Here is a 19,702-nt window from a genome sequence, read left to right as displayed (position 1 = left end):
TAGTTTACATCCCAATAAAGAAATGAAAACTAACTATATATATTTGAAGTATTTTATGATGTCACCACTACATTTGTTGGCTGGGCCTAAAGATATGTTTAAATAAAAATATATGCTTGAAAAATAAGTTTAAGCAAAAAATAAAATTTATTTAGAAGATGTGTCAACTTTGGGTAAGGGTTTTTTATTCCGGCTTGAATTTGTAAAAAAGCTTGTTTTATTGTTGTTATTTTTTATTATTTTGCTGCTGTTTTCTTACTATTTTGTTGCTACTTTTTTTGTTATTGTTTGATTATCATATAACTCTTGTTTTATTGTTAATTTTGTTATTATTTGAGGCATTTGCTTATTAAATTGTATCTATCTTAGTGTAATTTAAGTATGAATATATTTATTTAATTTATTTCTAATTTGTTAAAAACTATTTATTTTAATTTATTTTATGTTTTTGATAAATTATATTTTTAAAATATTTTTATATAAAAAATTTAAAATTTAATATGGACAGGTTAGACCGAACCTGAATTTCAACATTTTTATTCAAACTAAATTTGAACAAAAATTTAAATATTTTTTTTCAGGCAGAACTAATCCCAAACCTATCAAAATTTTGTTAGAACGCAACTCGAATCATGTTAACCAACACTTACACCTCGAATTTCTTCTTGAAAGGTACATTTTTTTTTCTTGTCCATACTGACAAGTATCTTCATATGTCAATTTTCTTTCTGTTTATTATTTGATAGAATTCAAGCTCTAAGTTTATGTATTTTTCTTTTCAAAATTGCTGATATAGTGTTTTAGATATTTATTTCATGTGGATGAATACATACAAAATCCTTTGTTTAGAAAATTTTGTTAAAAATGAGTGAAAAGTGATTTGAGAATTTCTAATTAGTGGAAAGTGATTCCTAATATTTTTATTTTTGAGAATTATTTTTACTTAAACATCTTTTGATAAAAGGTCGAAAAATAAATTTTCAATATAATTTAAAAAACTAAAAAAATACTATATTATTCATAAATTTTTATACCATATACATTCTACTAAAATTCATAAAAAATTATTTAATTTTAAATTTATTTTAAGTTTTATCGAATGAAATTTTAATTTAAATATTTAATACTAAATTTGAGATAAATGTACCAATTTATTTTTTATTTAAAATAAATATTATTTGAAAAAAAGACTAAATTATGTGTTTGTTTGTTTGTTTTTTTTTTTATAACTACATGTGTTCTCATATGTTTTACTGTCCAAACCTAATCTTATTCGGGACAAAGTGATATTCATGCAAAGTCCTCCCAACAATTTCGACTCCAAGATTTAAACTTGATCCAAATATTTGAGGAAAAAGTTCACTTTCATTTCTTCTAATCACTTATTGCCAAATTGTGTTTATTAATACAATTTAAATTTTATTTAATAAATGTAATTTCATTTGAAATTAATTTATACATAAGTTATTGAAATTAATTTGAGGTTAGTGTTTTGCATTCATGACGTCTTGATGTTCATAAATTTATTTTGCTTGCTCTTAGATTTATATAAAATTTCAATGATATTATTTTTAGATACAAATAAAAAAAAGCATAAATTAAGCAAAGCATAAACATTAAGACCAGCTATATGATGCAAAGTTATATGCTGCGTGTTTAGTTGGGTTAGACCTAATGATGGTTAGGTGATTTGTGTAGGTCCGAAGATTTGTTTAGAAAGTGAGAAAGTTTAAATAAAAGTATAAGTTGAAAAAATGAGTTTGAACAAAATATTATGTATGTTTTCTAAATGAACCAGGTTTCAAGTAGAATTTTTTTGACTTGGGTTCAGCTTGACCTGAATCACATACCTATATCTTTTTTATATTTTTAATTTATTAAGAAACATTTATTTTAATATTTTTAGTGTATTTAATATGTTATATTTTTTAATTTTATTTTTATATAAAAAATTATTACAATCAAGTCGAACCCGAATTTAATATTTTTAATACAAGTCGAGCTTAAATAAAATTTTAAGTCCAATTTTTAGACTTAAACCTAAAATTTAGACCCAAAATTTTGTATCGATTTAACCCAAACTCGATCTAACTCATCACTTTAGCTCAAGCGGAACACAGTGAGTTATTCACGTCACTTTTATATTATTTTAATGTCACGGAAGTCGTATTTCTTATATTATGTGTTTTAATTTATTTTTTGTTTGTTATATTTTTCTTTATTAAAAAAAATCTAATTTTAACTTTAAATTCATTTTCTGAAGAATCTTTTATTATTTTATTGAACCATTATTGAAAAGTTAGATTATAACGTATATTTTATAGCACCAAATAAGACAAAGGAAATGCCACACTTCGTGAATAGTTCCTTCTTCTATTTCTTTTCTGTAATAACCTTACAAATTTTTGGCAATAAAAAATATAATTTAATATCTCTTATAGTCGATTGAGTTTTAGTTCGATTGACATGAATATTATTTTCAATACAGGAGGAAGTGCGCTAAAACACATTATCCTCCTAGTTATAAGTTGGAGAGGAATTATAGATAATTCTAGGTATTGTGTAAAAAAAAAGATCTAAACCTATAATAAAATTGTACAAGCCCAAATTTACCCAAGGTCCGCACCAAATTAAAACAAAACCTCTAGCCCAAACTCCAAATACCCAAACCATTCCCAAAACCCAATTACAGACCCAAACCCAACTACCATAAGCCCAAAATCTAAAAGCCCAAACCCATCTTCAGCAAAAACAAAAAAAGAGAAAAAACCTAACCCTAGGTGCGCCGCACCTAGGGTCTTCTTCCTCTGCTGCCGCCACCTTCAGCAGCCACCTACCCTCTGTCACTATCGGCTACTGACTCCACTCGCACCAACCTGCAAAGAAATGACAACAAATAATAAAAAAAAACTTTGTAAAATGGCTATAAAAGCCATAGAAAATATGTAAACAGGGGGTAGCTTTTGTTTTTTGTAACTCCCTACGAAATTTTGAAGAAAAAGAAATAAAAACAGAAAAAAGGTGGTTACCGATTTCGATCTAAGGGGTTCTTTTTATTTTTACTTCTTTTTACTCTATATATTTTTATTTTAAAAAATATATATACAAAATAACAAAAAAAAGAAAGGGATGAGTTTTTTTACCTTTTTGACGACGCCGGAGTACTCGAGGTGGTTGAGAGACGATTCGGCAAAAAAAGGGGAAACTTTTCAACTTCCCGCCGCCGTGTGCGGCGGCGCCGGCGCCGGTGACCGTCGGTCAGTGAGGTGGCCAACGGCTGGGCCCTTGGCCGGAGAAGAAGGGGAGAATAGAGAGCATTTTTTATTTTTTTTTGAAAGGGGGGAAGAAAATGAAATTTTTTAGAAAATTTTTGGCTTATATAGGCGCATGATACGGCGCCATTTTGGCCCAACTCCAAAATGCCCAAATGTCGTCGTTTTGTCATGGATCGGATCGACCTGACCCGTTCCAGGGGGATCCGCGTGTTTTTTTATGCGGAGGGGTAAATTGTGCTTTTAGCCCCTCCGCTTTTTGATGTTTTCGCAATCAGTTTTTTTATATTTTTAAATTTACCCTTTAGTTTATTTTGGATTTCAATTTAGTCCTATACGAACGACACCGTTTTAAAGGAGAAGGGAAAATTGCCCTTCTAGTCCCTCTATGTTATTCGCGTGTTCAATGTAGTCTTTCCTTTTTCATTTATTTATAGATTTAAACCTCGAATCTTGTTACAAAGTTTAATTTAGTCCTTCTTGTCGAAACCATTTTTAAATTTGAAAAACAGAAATCGACTTTTAAAAAATGAAAATTCTGGGAGTCGCCACCGATCTTTTATTGAGGTGTGATCGGATCACCTTGAAAACGATTTTGGCCAGCGAAATTTGAGAAAACAGGTTCGGGAGTCGGTTACGCACGAGGAAGGGTTAGCACCCTCGTAACGCCCAAAATTGGTACCAAATTGATTGTTTAATCTCTTAGTGTCGGGAATTTGAAAAGATTTTAAAATACGATCCTTCCTTCTTTATTAATGTTAATTTTATAAAAGATGTTTGGATAAATCGATGCGGATGCTAAAGACCTCCTTGTCTCAGAGTAATAAAATGTCACACCCAATACATTAGGGCACGGCATTTTTAGTCCTCGAGATTAAGCTTATCTTTTGATTTTCAAAACTCGTGTGGTGAAGTTTAAGATGAAAAATCGAAGCCCAATACGTTAGGGCACAATTTCTCAAAATTCTGAGCATTGAATACTGCCATTATTATTTTTTATAGATCTTCATTTTGAGAAAACGACATGTCATATCCAATACATTAGGGCACGACGTATCAAATTCCCGAGAATGAGTTTTTATGTTTTTGATTAAAGCATATCCTCGATTATTTAGATTCAACGAGGAAAATTAGAACCCAATACGTTAGGGCTCAATCTTTTCGAAGATCCCAAATGCCGAGTATTGCGTTATTTTTGAAAACTTTTGTATGAAATAACTTTGACATTTGTAATCTTTTGAATAAATAAATAAAAAACGATTGAATAATAATGTACAACGCGGAATGATAATTTGTAAACTAAAGCATACATTAATGAATAACAAAGATTCGATATATACGAATAAACAATATCATATACGTAAGAGCAACAATTTTATACCCTACACTATGCATATACTAACATCCTTATTAGCAAGTAAAATGAATTAAAAAGTTAATCTTAAAAAAAGTAACAAGCGAATTAAATAAAATGTAACAAGTTCTTAAATAACAAAAAAAGCAATATGAAAGAAGGGAAATTATATATTAAAATAATTTTAAAATAATATATATACATGAAAGTTTGAAATAAATAAAAAATATAGTTAAAAACAAATACTTCATAAAATAATAGTATCCCAATAAATTTAAAAATAAATATTATATCAAAATACATAAAATTATATACATATATTAATTTAAATAAGTAATACATGAGAGAAAATAATAATAATAAAGATGATAATATATACATAATATATATATATATATAAAGAATTTGAAATAAATAGAATATATAAAAAAGGGTTTTTAAAAGTATATTATAAAATAAAAGTTATTAAAAATATTATACATTGGATTAATAAAGAAAGAATAATTCATCACAAAGTTAAAATAATAATGTATGATAATAATAAGATAAAAGAATTTAAAATAATAGTGCATAATAAAGTAATATATATATGTAAAAAAATAAGTAACCGAAAATGTAACCAAATATAACAATAATGTCAATAACAATAACAAATAATAATAAATTAATATTAAACTAATTAATAAAACCATGGGCTAATTTGGAATTAGAACAGAAATTTAGGAGTAAATCTGAAATAAATAAAAGGGAAAAGACCAAATTACAAAGCGCGAATAATATAGGGACTAAAATAGGAAATATTCCTTACCCAGTAAAACGTAGCATTGCAAATGGACTAAAATGGAGTCAGTGACAAATTATGCAGCCCGATTTAAAGAAGCAACATAAACTAGATTGAAACCAAACACAAACAAGGAGGACCTGGAGCGCAAATAACCCTCCCCTCCCAAAACATGCGGGTCAAGCTACAATCGGATCGGGTCATTGGGTTATGGCTCAATACGGCACCGTTTTGGTGCCATTGAAGCAAGGCCCAAACGGTGTCGTTTCAATAATCTGAATTAAACTAAAAAAAAAACTAAACCTAAGTAACCCTAAAATCATCCTTTTTGCGCCGCATCCAAAAATCGAAAGCCCCCCATCCATTCAACTCCAATCCGAATGGAGGAGGGATTCGGCGACGCACCAACCCCAGGTACGAGTTCTAAGCCCTTTTCCTTTCGTTTTCACTCTTCTTACTGAAAGAGATAAGCGCCGATACGAAAAAAAACAGAAGAAAAAAATGAAAAATGAAATAAGAATGCGAAGGCCAATCACCTTTTGAAACTGTTGTTTTTGTGTTTTTGATTTCTTTGAATGCTTTTTTTTTTTACATTCAATCTCTCTGCTTTCTTACATTCGTTCCTCTCCCCCCCTTTTCTGTTCTATTTGCCATCGGTTTATATACCGAAAAATACAAAATAATAAAAAGAAGGAAAAATACAAAATCTGTCATTTTTTCGCTATTTTTTGTTGTTTTCTCTTTTTTTTTCTTCTTCTTTGTGTGTTGTTGGTTTTCTGCTGGTATACGGAGGCCGTATGATGACGTGGCACGGTGCGGAGGCCAGCTGGAGGCGCGTGGTGATGGTGGTATGTGCACGGGGCGTGGTTCAATAGCGGCGCATCAGCCATTAGGGTTTCCAGCTTTTGTTTCTGTGTTGGTTTTTTAGGCCAATTTGGGTTATTGGATATTCAAGCTAGTGGGCTAGGTAAAAGAGGCTAAGTACAATTGGGCCATTTGGGTTTAATATTCTAGGCCAACGTAAATGGACTATTTTTGGACTGTTATTAATTTTTTGTTTGGTTTATATTTGGTTTTTAAATTATCCATATCGGGCCATCCTAAATTGGCTATTACACTTCTGTTATTATTATTATTTTCTTAATAATTTGATATTATTACTGTTATTATTAATTATTATATATACATGTATACATGTGTTTATATATATACATATGCATATTTTTTTAATTTATCTACATATACATATATGTACCTATATACATTTTTATTTCATAATTTATATATATCTATATACATGTCTATATATGTATTTTATTTTCACAAATATATGTATATATACTTACATATTCTTTATACTTTTAAAATATGTATTTTGTATATATATTCTTTTTATTTTATGATTCATATATATACCTACATATATACATCTTTTATATTGTTATACTTTTATTCATTTTCTTCGTTTATTTATTTATTTGCTTGTCCGTTATTATTTTTTTTATGCTTTAGTTTTTATCTGTTTATTTACTTGATATTGTGTATACAAGATTGATTTGTTTTTTTATTTATCTTTCCGTTATTTTTTGTTTTTGCTCAGTTGCTCATGCTATTTATATTTACATTATCACAATTGTTACTCCATTACATCAATTTTTATCCAGATTCAAAAAAATAAAATTTCGAAAATAAAGGTAATGCTCGGTATTTAGGATCTTCGAGAGGATTGAGCCCTAACGTATTGGGTTCTAATTTTTTTCATTGAATCTAAATAATCGAGAATACTCTTTAATCAAAACATAAATAAAAAGCTCATTATCAGGAATTCAATATGTTGTGTCCTAACGCATTTGATATGACACGTTGATTTCTCAAGATGTGGATTTTTCTAAAAATAGTAAAGGCAGTATTTTGTATTTGGAAATTCGAAAAAGCGTGCCCTAATGTGCTGGGTTTTGATTTCTCGTTTAGCCAAATACCCTCTTAAAGTTTCAAAGTATGGGTTTTGGAAACCATAAGGTGATCTTGGTTTCGAGAGTTTAAAATATCGTATCCTAATGTGCTGGATGTGATATTCTTTCGGAACAAGAGAATCTTAAATTCCAACCCATATTGTTCGAAAGTTTTTAGGATCGTATTCTTAAAATTCTTTAAAGTTTTCAATTTTCGCCATTAAGAAATTAACTAATCAACTAGGTACCAATTTTTGGGCGTTACGAGGGTGCTAATCCTTCCTTGTACGTAACCAACTCCCGAACCCGTTTTTCTGAATTTCATGGACTAAAATCGTTGTTCTAATAAAATTAAATCTTTTATTAAAAATAACCACTTTTCAAGGTGATCCGATCACACCTTATCAAAAAGGATTGGTGGCGACTCCCGTATTCGTTTTCGTTTTCAAAATCCAAGTTGACCCCGTTTTCACAAAAAAATGGTGTCAACAAAGATTATTTTAAAAAAAAATCCCTTTCAAAGTTGAGAAGGATAGTTTTACACCACTTCAAATTAAGTCTAGTCATGTTTTGCAAGGGATTATTACTCTCACTGATAATAATATCAATGTTCCATTGGATTAATGGTGGCGCCAGTGTACAATTTCAGGGGTATTATTAATTTAAAATTTTATAAATTATAAAGAGTTCAAATAGAAAATTTTTAATTTTAAGGGCAAGGCCTACTTGCCCCTTAACTCCGCATGTATATTTAATTTGAAATTCATCTTAAATCTTTATTAAAAAAAAGGTTCATTTAATTTTTTATAATTTAAAAAATATATTATATATTATTATATTCCGCCATACATTGGATACAAATGCTTTAAAATAAATAACATAAATGAAAATTATCATTATTCTTTGAAAGGAAAGCATATGTTACAATAGATTAATCCTAAGAAAAATCATGCCTTACCAGGGTATGTATATAAGTTGCCATAAATGGAAAGATCATAACCATGCATTAAAATTGAGATATGCGTTACCTTATAACAAATTCCTAGACCTGGGCCAACATATTTCGTTAGATAGTAATGCTGATTAAAGCTTTAGTTATGTTATAATCAAGGTCGATAATAGTAGTAGGAATAATTATAAGGTAATAATATATATATATAAATTTCAATTACTCATGTTACTCGTTCCCACTTTAGATGTTGTATAAAAAAATTGAACTTATTTATATCCCACATGTCATTTTAGAGTTCGGGTAGACACTAACTTGAAAACTTAGTACTATAAATAACAATCTCAGGTAAGTCTCTTGCAAATCGTTGATAATCTAGAGAGGTTGAGGATTAAAAAGGGAAAAAAAATGGCCACCGTTTCTGCTCCTAAACAGGTTTCAGTTAAGGAAGATGCGGAAGCTCTTCGGAAGGCTTGCCAAGGTTGTATATACAATTGATGATTTTCTAACACATCTTTCTCCTTTAATCAATGAATAAATCTGGGTTTTTGTAATAATTCAAAGGCAGATTATATATAATGAATCATTTTTGTTATATTTGATAGGATGGGGCACAGATGAGAAGGCAATAATTGCAGTGTTGGGTCGTAGAAACGCAGCTCAAAGAAGGCAAATCAGGCATGTTTATGAAGAGATTTACCAGGAAGATCTCATCAAGCGTCTCGAATCAGAGCTTTCTGGTCACTTTGAGGTTACCAATGGCACCATCATTGCCGTCTTTATATATTGTATTATATATGTTTGATGTGATTGTTTTGAATTAAATACAGAAAGCAGTGTATCGTTGGATATTGGATCCACCAGATCGGGATGCAGTGTTAGCTAATGTGGAGTTAAAGAAATCAGGCAATAAACACCATGTGATCGTTGAAATTTCGTGCACCAAAAACCCCGAGGAGCTGTTGGCTATAAGAAGAGCCTATCACGCTCGATACAAGCGTTCCCTCGAGGAAGAAGTTGCCTATCATACCAAGGGGGAAACCCGAAGGGTATCTTCTTTTATCGGTTATTATGTTATCTCTTTCTCTTCTTTTTATGATTTGATGAAACCTTAGGGAACAAGTTGTTGATGTCCATCGGAGGTCCGACATATTTAAGTGGTCGGAGATGATAATGGATAGTGTAGATTCAGATATTTGTGGTCATTTGATCATTTTTATGGATTTGATATTAAGGATTCAGATATTCTAATTATTATAGACAGATCGAAATAGCTCCGAGCTCGGGTAAAGATGAACAGAATTAATTACTGAAAGTTTTGGTGGTTGTTTACAGCTCTTAGTTGCGTTGGTGAGTGCATTTAGATACTATGGGGAAGAAATAAATACCACACTAGCAAAATCCGAAGCCAAAAAACTCCATGAAGCTATCAAAGACAAGAAATTCGGCAATGAGGATGTTATTAGGATCCTTAGTACAAGGAGCATAGCGCAACTCCAGGCCACTTTCAATTGTTACAGAGAACAAGAAGGCACTTCCATTACCAAGGTACCAAAGCTTCCAACCATTACCTTCAAAACAACAAGCTATTAATTAACCTACCTTGTTTCTCCAGAACTTGCCAAAGGACTCGAGTGACGAATACATAGCCATGCTACGTATGGCAGTTCGATGCCTCAAGGACCCGAAAAAGTACTTCGAAAAGGTATAATAAGTCTTGTGATCCCAATACAACAAATGGTATTCGTATATATGAACTCAAAATTGGCTTTGTGTGCCGTAGGTTTTGCGCAGATCGATCGAGGGGATCGGAACCGATGAGGACGCTCTTACGAGAGTGATTGTTACGAGGGCGGAAAAGGACCTGAAAGAAATCAAAGAGCTTTATCATAAAAGAAACAACGTGCCTCTTGATAACGCTGTTGATAAAGAGACCTCAGGGGATTACAAGGACATGCTTCTTACTCTGTTGGGGAATGAAGTTTGAAATGATCTTTATTTGGGCATTTGCAGGTGCCTTTTTTTTTCTCTTTAAATAAGTGGAGTTGGTTTTATCATTTATTCGAGTCTCTATCATGTTCATCTCTGTTTAAGGTTCTATCTGGTGTGACAATATTTTCATTTCGTCTGGTTTTAATGTTCCTAAACGATGTTCTAATGGCCTGTTGATTTTTAATATCCATATCTAAATTTCATAGGCTCGATTGGTGTAGGCATATGTGGGTTTGAATGCGATGAAGTGCATTATCCTCTTATTTATAGGTTGGGAAGGGGTTATGGATAATCTAGGTATTTTATTAAAAAAGAGTAAATATGATAAGAACTTAAAATAATATTGTTAAAAAAATCATAAATTCTTAAAATAATTACATTTAATAAATTTCAAGTTTGAATTTCAACATTTACGTCTTGTTTTTTCTCGCTTTATATATTAAAATTTTTGGATAAATATCAAAATTGCACATGAACTTTCGTATGTTAATTTTGTACAATTTTATGTATGAAATTCTTTTAAAAAAAACTTTTAAACATTACAAAATCTCTTTTCAAACTCTAAAATAAATAATTGAGTGCAAAATCAAAATATAAAAATCAAATTCAATTTCATTAAGCAAATGAGATTAAATGAATTGAATCGAATAAACTCTAATAATTCAATTTATATCTCAAGTCGAACTTTAACTTTAGAATGGAATTCAATTGTACTTGAAGTCTCTTGAAATAAGTTTCAACCCTCAAAATTTAAAAAATAAAAAATTAGATAAAATCAAAATTGAAAAAAAAAATTAAAGCAAACATAATTTTTTTATGTTGATATTTGGAGTTAATTACACTAGACATCTCAAACTATGACCTTCATTTTATATTGGTCTTTAAACTTCAAAACATTTTAATTACATCCTAAACTATAATGTTATATCAATTACGTCTTTTCATTATTAAAATTATTAATTTTAACCATTAAATAACACGTCAAATCATATGTAGCTAAATTTAAAGCGAAAATTTTAAAGAAATAGAACATTGTCATAAAACTTTTAAAAGTAAAAATTTAAAATAAAGAAGTAAAGAAATAAATATATTTGGAGTTTTATTCCTTTTATTAAATTGATACTCCGTCATTTTTTAATCTAATCAATTTGATTTGATTCAAACCAACACTAATTAAAATTTAACCTTTTAGACAAAGATACTAAATCTCTTTATGGAGACTTCAGGTATATATATTAATCGATCTAATAAAAATAAAGGTAAATTACACCATCAATCACTTAACTTTGATGCAATTAATGAAACAGTTACTCAACTTTCGAAAAATAACAAATCAGTCACTAATGTTATCGAAAAGAGACAAATCGGTCACCCATTAATATTTTTCATCACAGGTCTAACAAGACAGGTAATGTGGCCAGTTAACTTGCCACATTGGACGAGGAGCCGAAGGGTTTAAGGTTTGGAAGGGTTTACAGAAAAGAAAAGATGGATTGGTTTAGGGTAAAAAGAGAACAGATCGATTGGGTCTTTACTTTTCTCCTTCGCCTTGTCTTTCTTATTCTATTTTTTCTCATCTTTCTCTTCATCTTCTTCTCCCTCAACCTCTTTTTCCTTGTGCTTTTTTTCTTTCTTCTTCTTCTCTTCTTTCTCTTCATCTTCTTTTACCACCTCTTTATCCTCGTGTTTTCCTTCTTTCTTCATCTTTGCCTCCTTGTATTTTTCTTTTTTTTCTCTCTGTGTTCTCATCATCTTCTTTATCTTTATGTATCTTCTCCTTCTTTTTCTTTTTCTCCTCTTTATTCTTTATTTCTCCAATTTCACTATCCTCCTCTTTATGTTTCTTCCGCTTATCCTCCTTATGCTTCGACCTTTCCTTCTCCACTGATTTGGTATTCAATTCAAGTTCAACCTTAGCCTTTTCTTCCTTCTCATGGTTTGGCTTCATATCCTTCACCTTTGCTTTGAAATGCAGTTATTCCTTCTTCACCTTTTTTCCTTTATTGACAATCGATTCAAATGTACCTTGCAACTCAGAATCATTTGCCACAAATTGAAACTAGAATGTAAGTCCTTCCTGATTTTTCAACAAATTCCCTAAAAGAATACCAAATATAGATAAGCACGGACAAAATACAACCAAACATGAACAAATTATAGGATTCATTAAAAGACACAACATGCTGGTAGGTATATTACAACTACTAGCATTACACATAAAAGCAAGTTTAGCACAAAACTTCTGATAGTAGAAGCATGATGTTCAAAGTTTCAAACAGAAAAATGATCTAAATTTTACGCGAGGATGAATTTGTGCCCTTCAACTAATTTGATTCCAAATACTTTCACTACCATCATATGCTGACAAGAAGAGAAAAATAAATCACAATGAAACCCAAAAAGAGTTATACTAATTTGATTCAACTGAATGAGAAAACTGACATTTCAAGCAAATATAATAGCAGGAAAAATAGTGGTAGCATAAAAGGTTTCAATGATAAATCAACACAAGTTTTTCCATACCCTTGGCATTTTCTTACTCCTATACCTATTTCACTTCCAAGAAGAAGGTTAATATAGACAGGTGACATATGCATGAGTATAAGAAATGGATTTAGATATCAGAAACATTTGCCAAACCTGTGCATCATTATAACCTTGCACAATTAATCACACTATACTACTATAGGGAGCAAAAGCTCCATTGCTACCAGATTCAGCCACTCTCCAATCATCATTACAAGCCTTACGACCTAGAGGACAAGCCATTACAAACTCAAATTATTGTAAGAAGAAAGAAATTAAGAAGTTGTTGCTAGACCAATACAAAGGAATAGTTTTATGAAGATGATTTAAAGGGAATGAAAGAGTCGCACATGCTTCCTGAACAATAAAACTTGTTATCCATTCTTGGAGGAGTATGTGCCAATCACTTCACAAACTAAGAAAACAAAACCCAAATTCAATTTCCCAAAGAAAAGATAAAAAAAAAATGAAACCTTTATACTAGCAAGCAGTCATAAAAAGAAATGGGTAAAATAGATAAATAAAAAAGATATTGAAACATCCAAAAACCAAATTCAGAGAGGTATGTACCTTGAGTGGCTAAGAGGGGCAGATGCAAAGTAAAGATGAGAAGAAAAAGAAGATGAAAGGCAAGAAGAAGGAGAAAAGTAAAGACCCTCAAACTAGTTGGTTAAATGACAACAAGGAGCCGGTTAAATGCCATGTCACGGTGTTGAAGTAATGGTCAGCATGCAGCAACCAAGACTATCGAAGGCACTACATGCAGAAGCTACTGGTTCTTCTAGTCAGCAAGCTGTTTATGTTTCATTTTGTAATTTTAAGTTAGAGTAATGTAACTTAGTTGCTTTATAACTATGTTAGGTTTATGTTTGATGTAATTTTGATGTTGATTGAGCTGATAAATCAGCTTTGTTTATTTGTTCAAGCTAATTAGCACAAGTTACTATGTGTATCACTAGTTGATTTAACATACAGAGTTGGCTCGCTAAGACTTCTTTCAAATCCTTGACTGGTCAGATAGCCATCTATTCTGCTATACCAGGCCCTTGGAGCCTGTTTCAAGCCATACAAGGCTTTATTGAGCTTGTACACCATTTCTTCCTTGCCAGACACTTTGAAACCTTGAGGTTGCTCCACATAAATCTCTTCTTCAAGGAATCCATTCAGAAATGCTGATTTTACATCAAGTTGGTGTATCAGCCACTGTTTTTGTGCTGCTAAGGCAACTAGCAGTCTAATAGTGTCTAGCCTGGCCACTGGTGCAAAGGTCTCCAGGTAGTCTGATCCATACCTTTGACTGAAGCCTTTCACAACCAATCTAGCCTTTAACTTGTTTAGGCTACCATCAGCATTGTTCTTTACTCGATAAACCCATTTAACACCAATAATCTTCCTGTTTGTTGGTCTATCAACAAGACTCCAGGTCTGATTCTTTTCAATCATCCTGATTTCTTCAATCATTGCTTGCTTCCAGTCCTCCTGGCTTTCTGCTTCTTCAAAGCAACTTGGTTCAACAGTAGCCACTTGTGCTCTTTCATAAACATCAGCCAGTGATCGAGTGCCTCTGATTGGAACATCATCTACATCCATTTCAGGTGTGTTTTCATCATTTTCAACTTGGTCCAATGCCAGATCTTCAGCCACTGCCTCTGGTTCAGCCTTCTCCCAATTCCAGTGTCATTTTTCATTGAAAACAACATCCCTGCTAACCAATATCTTGTTTGTAGCAGGTTCTAGGATTCTGTAGCCCTTTTTAACCAAGCTATAACCGATCAGGATCCCTGCTTGAGCTCTTTTATCTAGCTTGCTTCTCTTCTCAGCTGGAACTTGAGTGTAGCACAGACAACCAAAGGTTCTGAGATGAGCCAGTGATGGCTTAAACCCAAACCAGGCTTCAAATGGAGTCTTCTCAGCCAGAGCCTTGGTTGGGAGCCTATTTTGGAGATAAACTGCTGTGTTAACAGCTTCAGCCCACAGGGTTTTGGGCAAATTCTTCTCAAACAGAAGACATCTTGCCATGTTTATCAAGCTTCTGTTTTTCCTTTCACTGACCCCATTCTGTTGGGGTGTATACACATTGGTCAACTGGTGTTTGATACCTGCTTCTTCACAATAGGCTTGGAACTGAGCTGAGGTGTACTCAGTTCCATTATCTGACCTCATTGCTTTAAGTTTGCAACTAGATTCAATTTCAACAGCAGCTTTATACTTCAGGAACACAGATGGAACTTCTGATTTCTGTTTTAGAAAATAAATCCAGCAGTATCTTGTAAAGTCATCAATAAATAGAATAAAGTACCTGCTTCCTTTGAGAGACTCAGTCTTCATTGGTCCACACACATCTGTATGCACAAGCTTGAGCTTCTCTGATGCTCTCCATGTTGTGCTTGTTGGAAATGACAATCTTGCCAATTTTCCTTGCTGACATATCTCACAAAGCTCATCATTCTTCATTGAATCGATGAAATTTTCTGCCAGACCTTCATTGACCATGCGGGCTATGGATTTGTAGTTTGTATGTCCAAGCCTCTGATGCCAGGGTCTTGAGTCATCAGTGGAGGCTATGCAGGCTGAATGTAAGTCATTTGGCCAGTCAGTCTTAGCGAGCCAACTCTGTATGTTAAATCAACTAGTGCTGAAACTCAGCTCATTGTCTCAATATATGTCGATGACCTACTGGTGACAGGAGGAGATCATGAGATGCTAAGCAGCTTTAAAGCCAAAATGCAACAGCACTTTGAAATGTCAGACTTGGGATTGATGTCTTACTTCTTAGGCATGGAAGTAACTCAAGCTAAGAATGGGATTTGGCTAAGTCAAAAGACCTTTGCTATGAAGGTTCTCAGCAAATTCTCAATGGAGAATTGCAAAGCAACCAGCGCACCAGTTGCTGTTGGAGAAAAACTCTCGAGCCAAGACAAGCATGAAAAGGTTTGTGAAACAACCTATCGAAGTCTAGTTGGATGTTTGTTGTATTTGACTGCTACTAGACCTGACATAATGTATGCTGTGAGTCTACTCTCGAGGTTTATGCATTGTTCAAATGAAAGTCATTTTAGAGCTGCAAAAAGGGTTCTAAGATACATCAAAGGAACTTTGTCCTATGGAATGCAGTTTACCAAGGCTGAGAACTTGAAGCTAGTTGGATATTGTGACAGTGATTGGGCTGGTTCCTTGGATGACATGAAAAGCACTACAGGTTATGCATTCAACATAGGCTCTGCTATGATTTGCTGGAGCTCAAAGAAGCAGGGAGTAGTGGCTCAGTCGACTGCAGAAGCAGAATATGTAGCTGCTGCTGCAGCAGTCAATCAAGCCATATGGCTTAGAAAAATTTTGAAAGATATCAATCATGAGCAAAAGGAAGCAACTGAGATAATGTGTGACAACCAATCAACAGTTGCTATTGCAAAGAATCCTATTTTTCATGGAAGGACCAAGCACTTCAACATCAAACTTCATGCAGTTCGAGAAATGGAGCAAGCTCATGTTGTTAAGCTGATACATTGCAGTTCTGAAGAGCAAACTACTGATATTTTAACAAAAGCACTAAGTGTTTCCAAGTTTCAACACCTGAGAGCTAATATGGGAGTTTGCAACATGCTAACCAAGGAGGAGTGTTGAAGTAATGGTCAGCATGCAGCAACCAAGACTATCGAAGGCACTACATGCAGAAGCTGCTGGTTCTTCTAGTCAGCAAGCTGTTTATGTTTCATTTTGTAATTTTAAGTTAGAGTAATGTAACTTAGTTGCTTTATAACTATGTTAGGTTTATGTTTGATGTAATTTTGATGTTGATTGAGCTGATAAATCAGCTTTGTTTATTTGTTCAAGCTAATTAGCACAAGTTACTATGTGTATTAGTGGTAGTAGGTGAAGTTTAGGTCAACCTACTGTTTTGTCAAGATTGTAAACTTGTTTTATGTATTGGCTTTGTGCCATATTCAGTTTAAGGAATGAATTCAACAAGTTTTCATCCATATGCTCTCCGTTTTTAGTTTTGCTTCAAAATCTATTTGAGTTTTCTGCATTGTTTCTGCTGCAAGTCACGAGACTTGCTCAACAAGCATTCTGTTGAAGCTTGCTGCTGTTGCACTTAGATCCAACACACGGAAAATGGTTAGTAGGACTGATTTATTATTTTTTAAAAGTTGAGTGATTATTTTATTAGTTGCATAAATTTTGAGTAATATGTATTTACACTCATGCCTATTTTAAAATAAGACGTTTTTATTTTGATCACTCTAATATTTTTTTTTCTTTCAATGTCATTGTAATTAAAATAATTATTTAAATTAACTACTACCATTAAAAATTTCATTAATTCATTAACGAATTGCTAATCACACATTAGCCCAGTGATTGTGTTGTGACATTTTTTTACTTAGAAACCTTTACATAATTAATCCAAACTTTATTTTTTTATTTGCATGAAGAGTTAGTTGCAGTAAATCACTTTGGTTTCTGGGTTGCGTGTTCTTGCAGCTTATTTCTTTCCATGCCGTTGCTCCTGTTGCTTTGTAGGTTGGCTAATTCAGTTGATTTGAGAAGATCAAGCTCTCCGTAGCGGAATTTGGTGACTATGATCGGAGGAAGAAAATATTCCAGGGTTTGTTTGCTTACCACAAGAAAGCTTAACAGCTTACCACATACACAGAAGAAAATGAAAATGAAAAACAAAGCTGCTAACAGTTGGGATTTTTAGAACCGTGACAATTTGTTGGATTAACAAGGAAAATATCACACCAGGCGATTGTTTTTCTTTGACAGTCAACTCCTCCACATGACTGATATTGGCAGATACCCCTCATTTTATTTCTCAGTCAATCATATAAACCCATAAGCATATTTAAAAAGAAATTCAAGAGATATATTATTTTTACAACAAAATGAAAAAGGAAGTAGCAGCTTTAATGGAGCCGAAGTCCTTACGGTTCCTCACTCTGATGAGTTGACAAAAGATGAACCATCTGATGGCATCACAAAATGAATCAGGGAAAATTGCTTTATATATTCTTGCGGAAAACAATTTCCAGGAGATTTTCAGTTGCTTGCTGAAGTTTTGTGATGCTGAAGTTGTAAAGATGAGGTCCAAGTCTGATATGAACACTTTTCATGCTGTTGCTAAGTTGGAAAACTTGGGTATGGTTCTGATTTCTCAATTATGATTTTTGTTTGCTTTTCCCAATCTGGATTTTTGTTTTTTAGCTTGATTTTATTGGGAAAGGGACAAAGGTGACATTCGAAGGAATGGGAAACAAAAACCCAGGAGCCTACACTGTCGGTGTCACATTCGTCATTGTCGAGAAACACCAAGGCTTATTCCGACGAGTCGGAGATGATTTGGCGCTCACTGTTGAAATTTAGTTGGTCAAAGCTCTCCCTTCCAATAACTTTGTTATGAACGAAAGTTTTAATGAGAGATACTAATTCCAACAATTATATAAATTGAGAAAAAAAAAATCAAAATAAGATTTATTATCGTTGTGTAATTACCCAAGATTAGTGGAAAATTCAAGGGGCTGCAGGGTTGTTCCCAACTAAAATGAAAAAAATTTTCATTTAAGTTTTTTTTTATAGTTTATAAAATTTTAAATTAAAAATGGTAAGATTATATTTTACCCCTAAAAATGATAAAAAATTAATTTAATCTTTTAAAAATTATAAATATATAAACTATTAAAATGGTAAAAATTATATTTTTACTATTGTAGAAATATACAATTTACTTCCGATCCCGCAAATTTTTTTAAGTTCACCCTAACAGAGTCTTAACAAGAAGTATATTTTCCATTCATGTCTTCAACACAAGATCTCAGAGTATTATACACAAGCTAATCAAGAACTTAACAGACTATAACTAGAAAACCAACATCAGCAGCTTCAACTACTTCTAGTTATACAGTTATTTATCTAATATTCCCCCGTCAGATTAAAAGAACTTGCAAACACAACATTCAAACGATCTCTATACCAAGTAAAAGCTCCAACAATTAATGGTTTAGTCAATGCATCGACAACTTAATCAAACCCTGGAACATGATTTACTTGCAATTGACCACTTAACACTTTTTCTCTAGTAAAATGCATATCAAGCTCAACATGTTAACACAGGATTTGCAGCAAAGGACACAACATTGGAATTACCAAACCAAACAACTGACACTCCTCGAACTTTGACTCCAATCTCATCCAGCAGCATATGATTCCAAGTTAACTTAGAAACAACATTTGCTAAGCTTCGATATTCCGCCTCCGAAGTCGAACGAGAGATGACACTTTGTTCCTTTGATGACCAGCCAATAATATTTTCACCAAGATACAAGCAAAAACCAGAAGTAGACTTGCGATCTTCAAGCGAACTTGCCCAATCAACATCAGAAAAACTAATAAGCCTGACATCTGATGGCCGAAACACTAACCCATATATTGTGCCTTGAACATACCGAAGAATTCACTTCACTGCTCTCCAGTGAGTGTCATGTGGGGGTTGCATGTATTGGCTGACCTTATTAACAACAAATGAAATATCAGGACGAGTTAGGCACATATATTGTAAGCTACCCACAACTTGTCGATACAAGGTTCCATTTGCAAGAGGAGAACCAACCAAGGAGGTGAGAGTCGGAGAGCTAACCATAGGAGTACTCACAGGTTTGACGCTCGCCATGTGAGCACGCTCAAGAAACTCACGTCCATACTTTTGCTAAGACACATGTAGACAATTGTTATATTGACCAAACTCAAGTCCAAGAAAATAATTTAGCTCCCCAAAGTCTTTCAAGGCAAATTGTTTATCAAGACATCTAATAATATCATCAAGCTCAGAATAAGAATCATTGATTATAATTATATAAATCACATGCACAAGAATGA

The 19,702-nt window shown here is 32.5% G+C and overlaps 1 protein-coding gene across 1 annotated transcript; it reads left to right on the top strand.

Annotated features, from left to right (window-relative positions):
- Positions 1 to 8,631: 8,631 nt before the first annotated feature.
- Positions 8,632 to 10,509, top strand: LOC107915962 (annexin-like protein RJ4). The gene is made up of 6 exons (XM_016845137.2): positions 8,632 to 8,789; positions 8,914 to 9,059; positions 9,139 to 9,357; positions 9,644 to 9,856; positions 9,924 to 10,013; positions 10,092 to 10,509. Exons 1-6 carry the CDS (start codon positions 8,717 to 8,719, stop codon positions 10,293 to 10,295), a joined length of 945 nt encoding a protein of 314 aa, XP_016700626.1. The 5' UTR covers positions 8,632 to 8,716; the 3' UTR covers positions 10,296 to 10,509.
- The last annotated feature ends 9,193 nt before the right edge of the window (positions 10,510 to 19,702 follow it).

This window comes from Gossypium hirsutum, chromosome D10, assembly GCF_007990345.1.
Source record: "Gossypium hirsutum isolate 1008001.06 chromosome D10, Gossypium_hirsutum_v2.1, whole genome shotgun sequence".
Lineage (NCBI taxonomy): Eukaryota > Viridiplantae > Streptophyta > Magnoliopsida > Malvales > Malvaceae > Gossypium > Gossypium hirsutum.
The sequence above is the reverse complement of the archived record's forward strand: the minus strand, read 5'-3'. Positions and strand labels throughout refer to the sequence as shown.

Excerpts from the sequence above, each read along its gene's own strand:
- LOC107915962 (XM_016845137.2), top strand. The coding sequence starts at position 8,717 with ATGGCCACCGTTTCTGCTCCTAAACAGGTTTCAGTTAAGGAAGATGCG. Across the intron at positions 9,358-9,643 it reads CCAAGGGGGAAACCCGAAGG|CTCTTAGTTGCGTTGGTGAG; the intron begins GTATCTTCTTTT and ends GGTTGTTTACAG. Across the intron at positions 10,014-10,091 it reads CGAAAAAGTACTTCGAAAAG|GTTTTGCGCAGATCGATCGA; the intron begins GTATAATAAGTC and ends TGTGTGCCGTAG.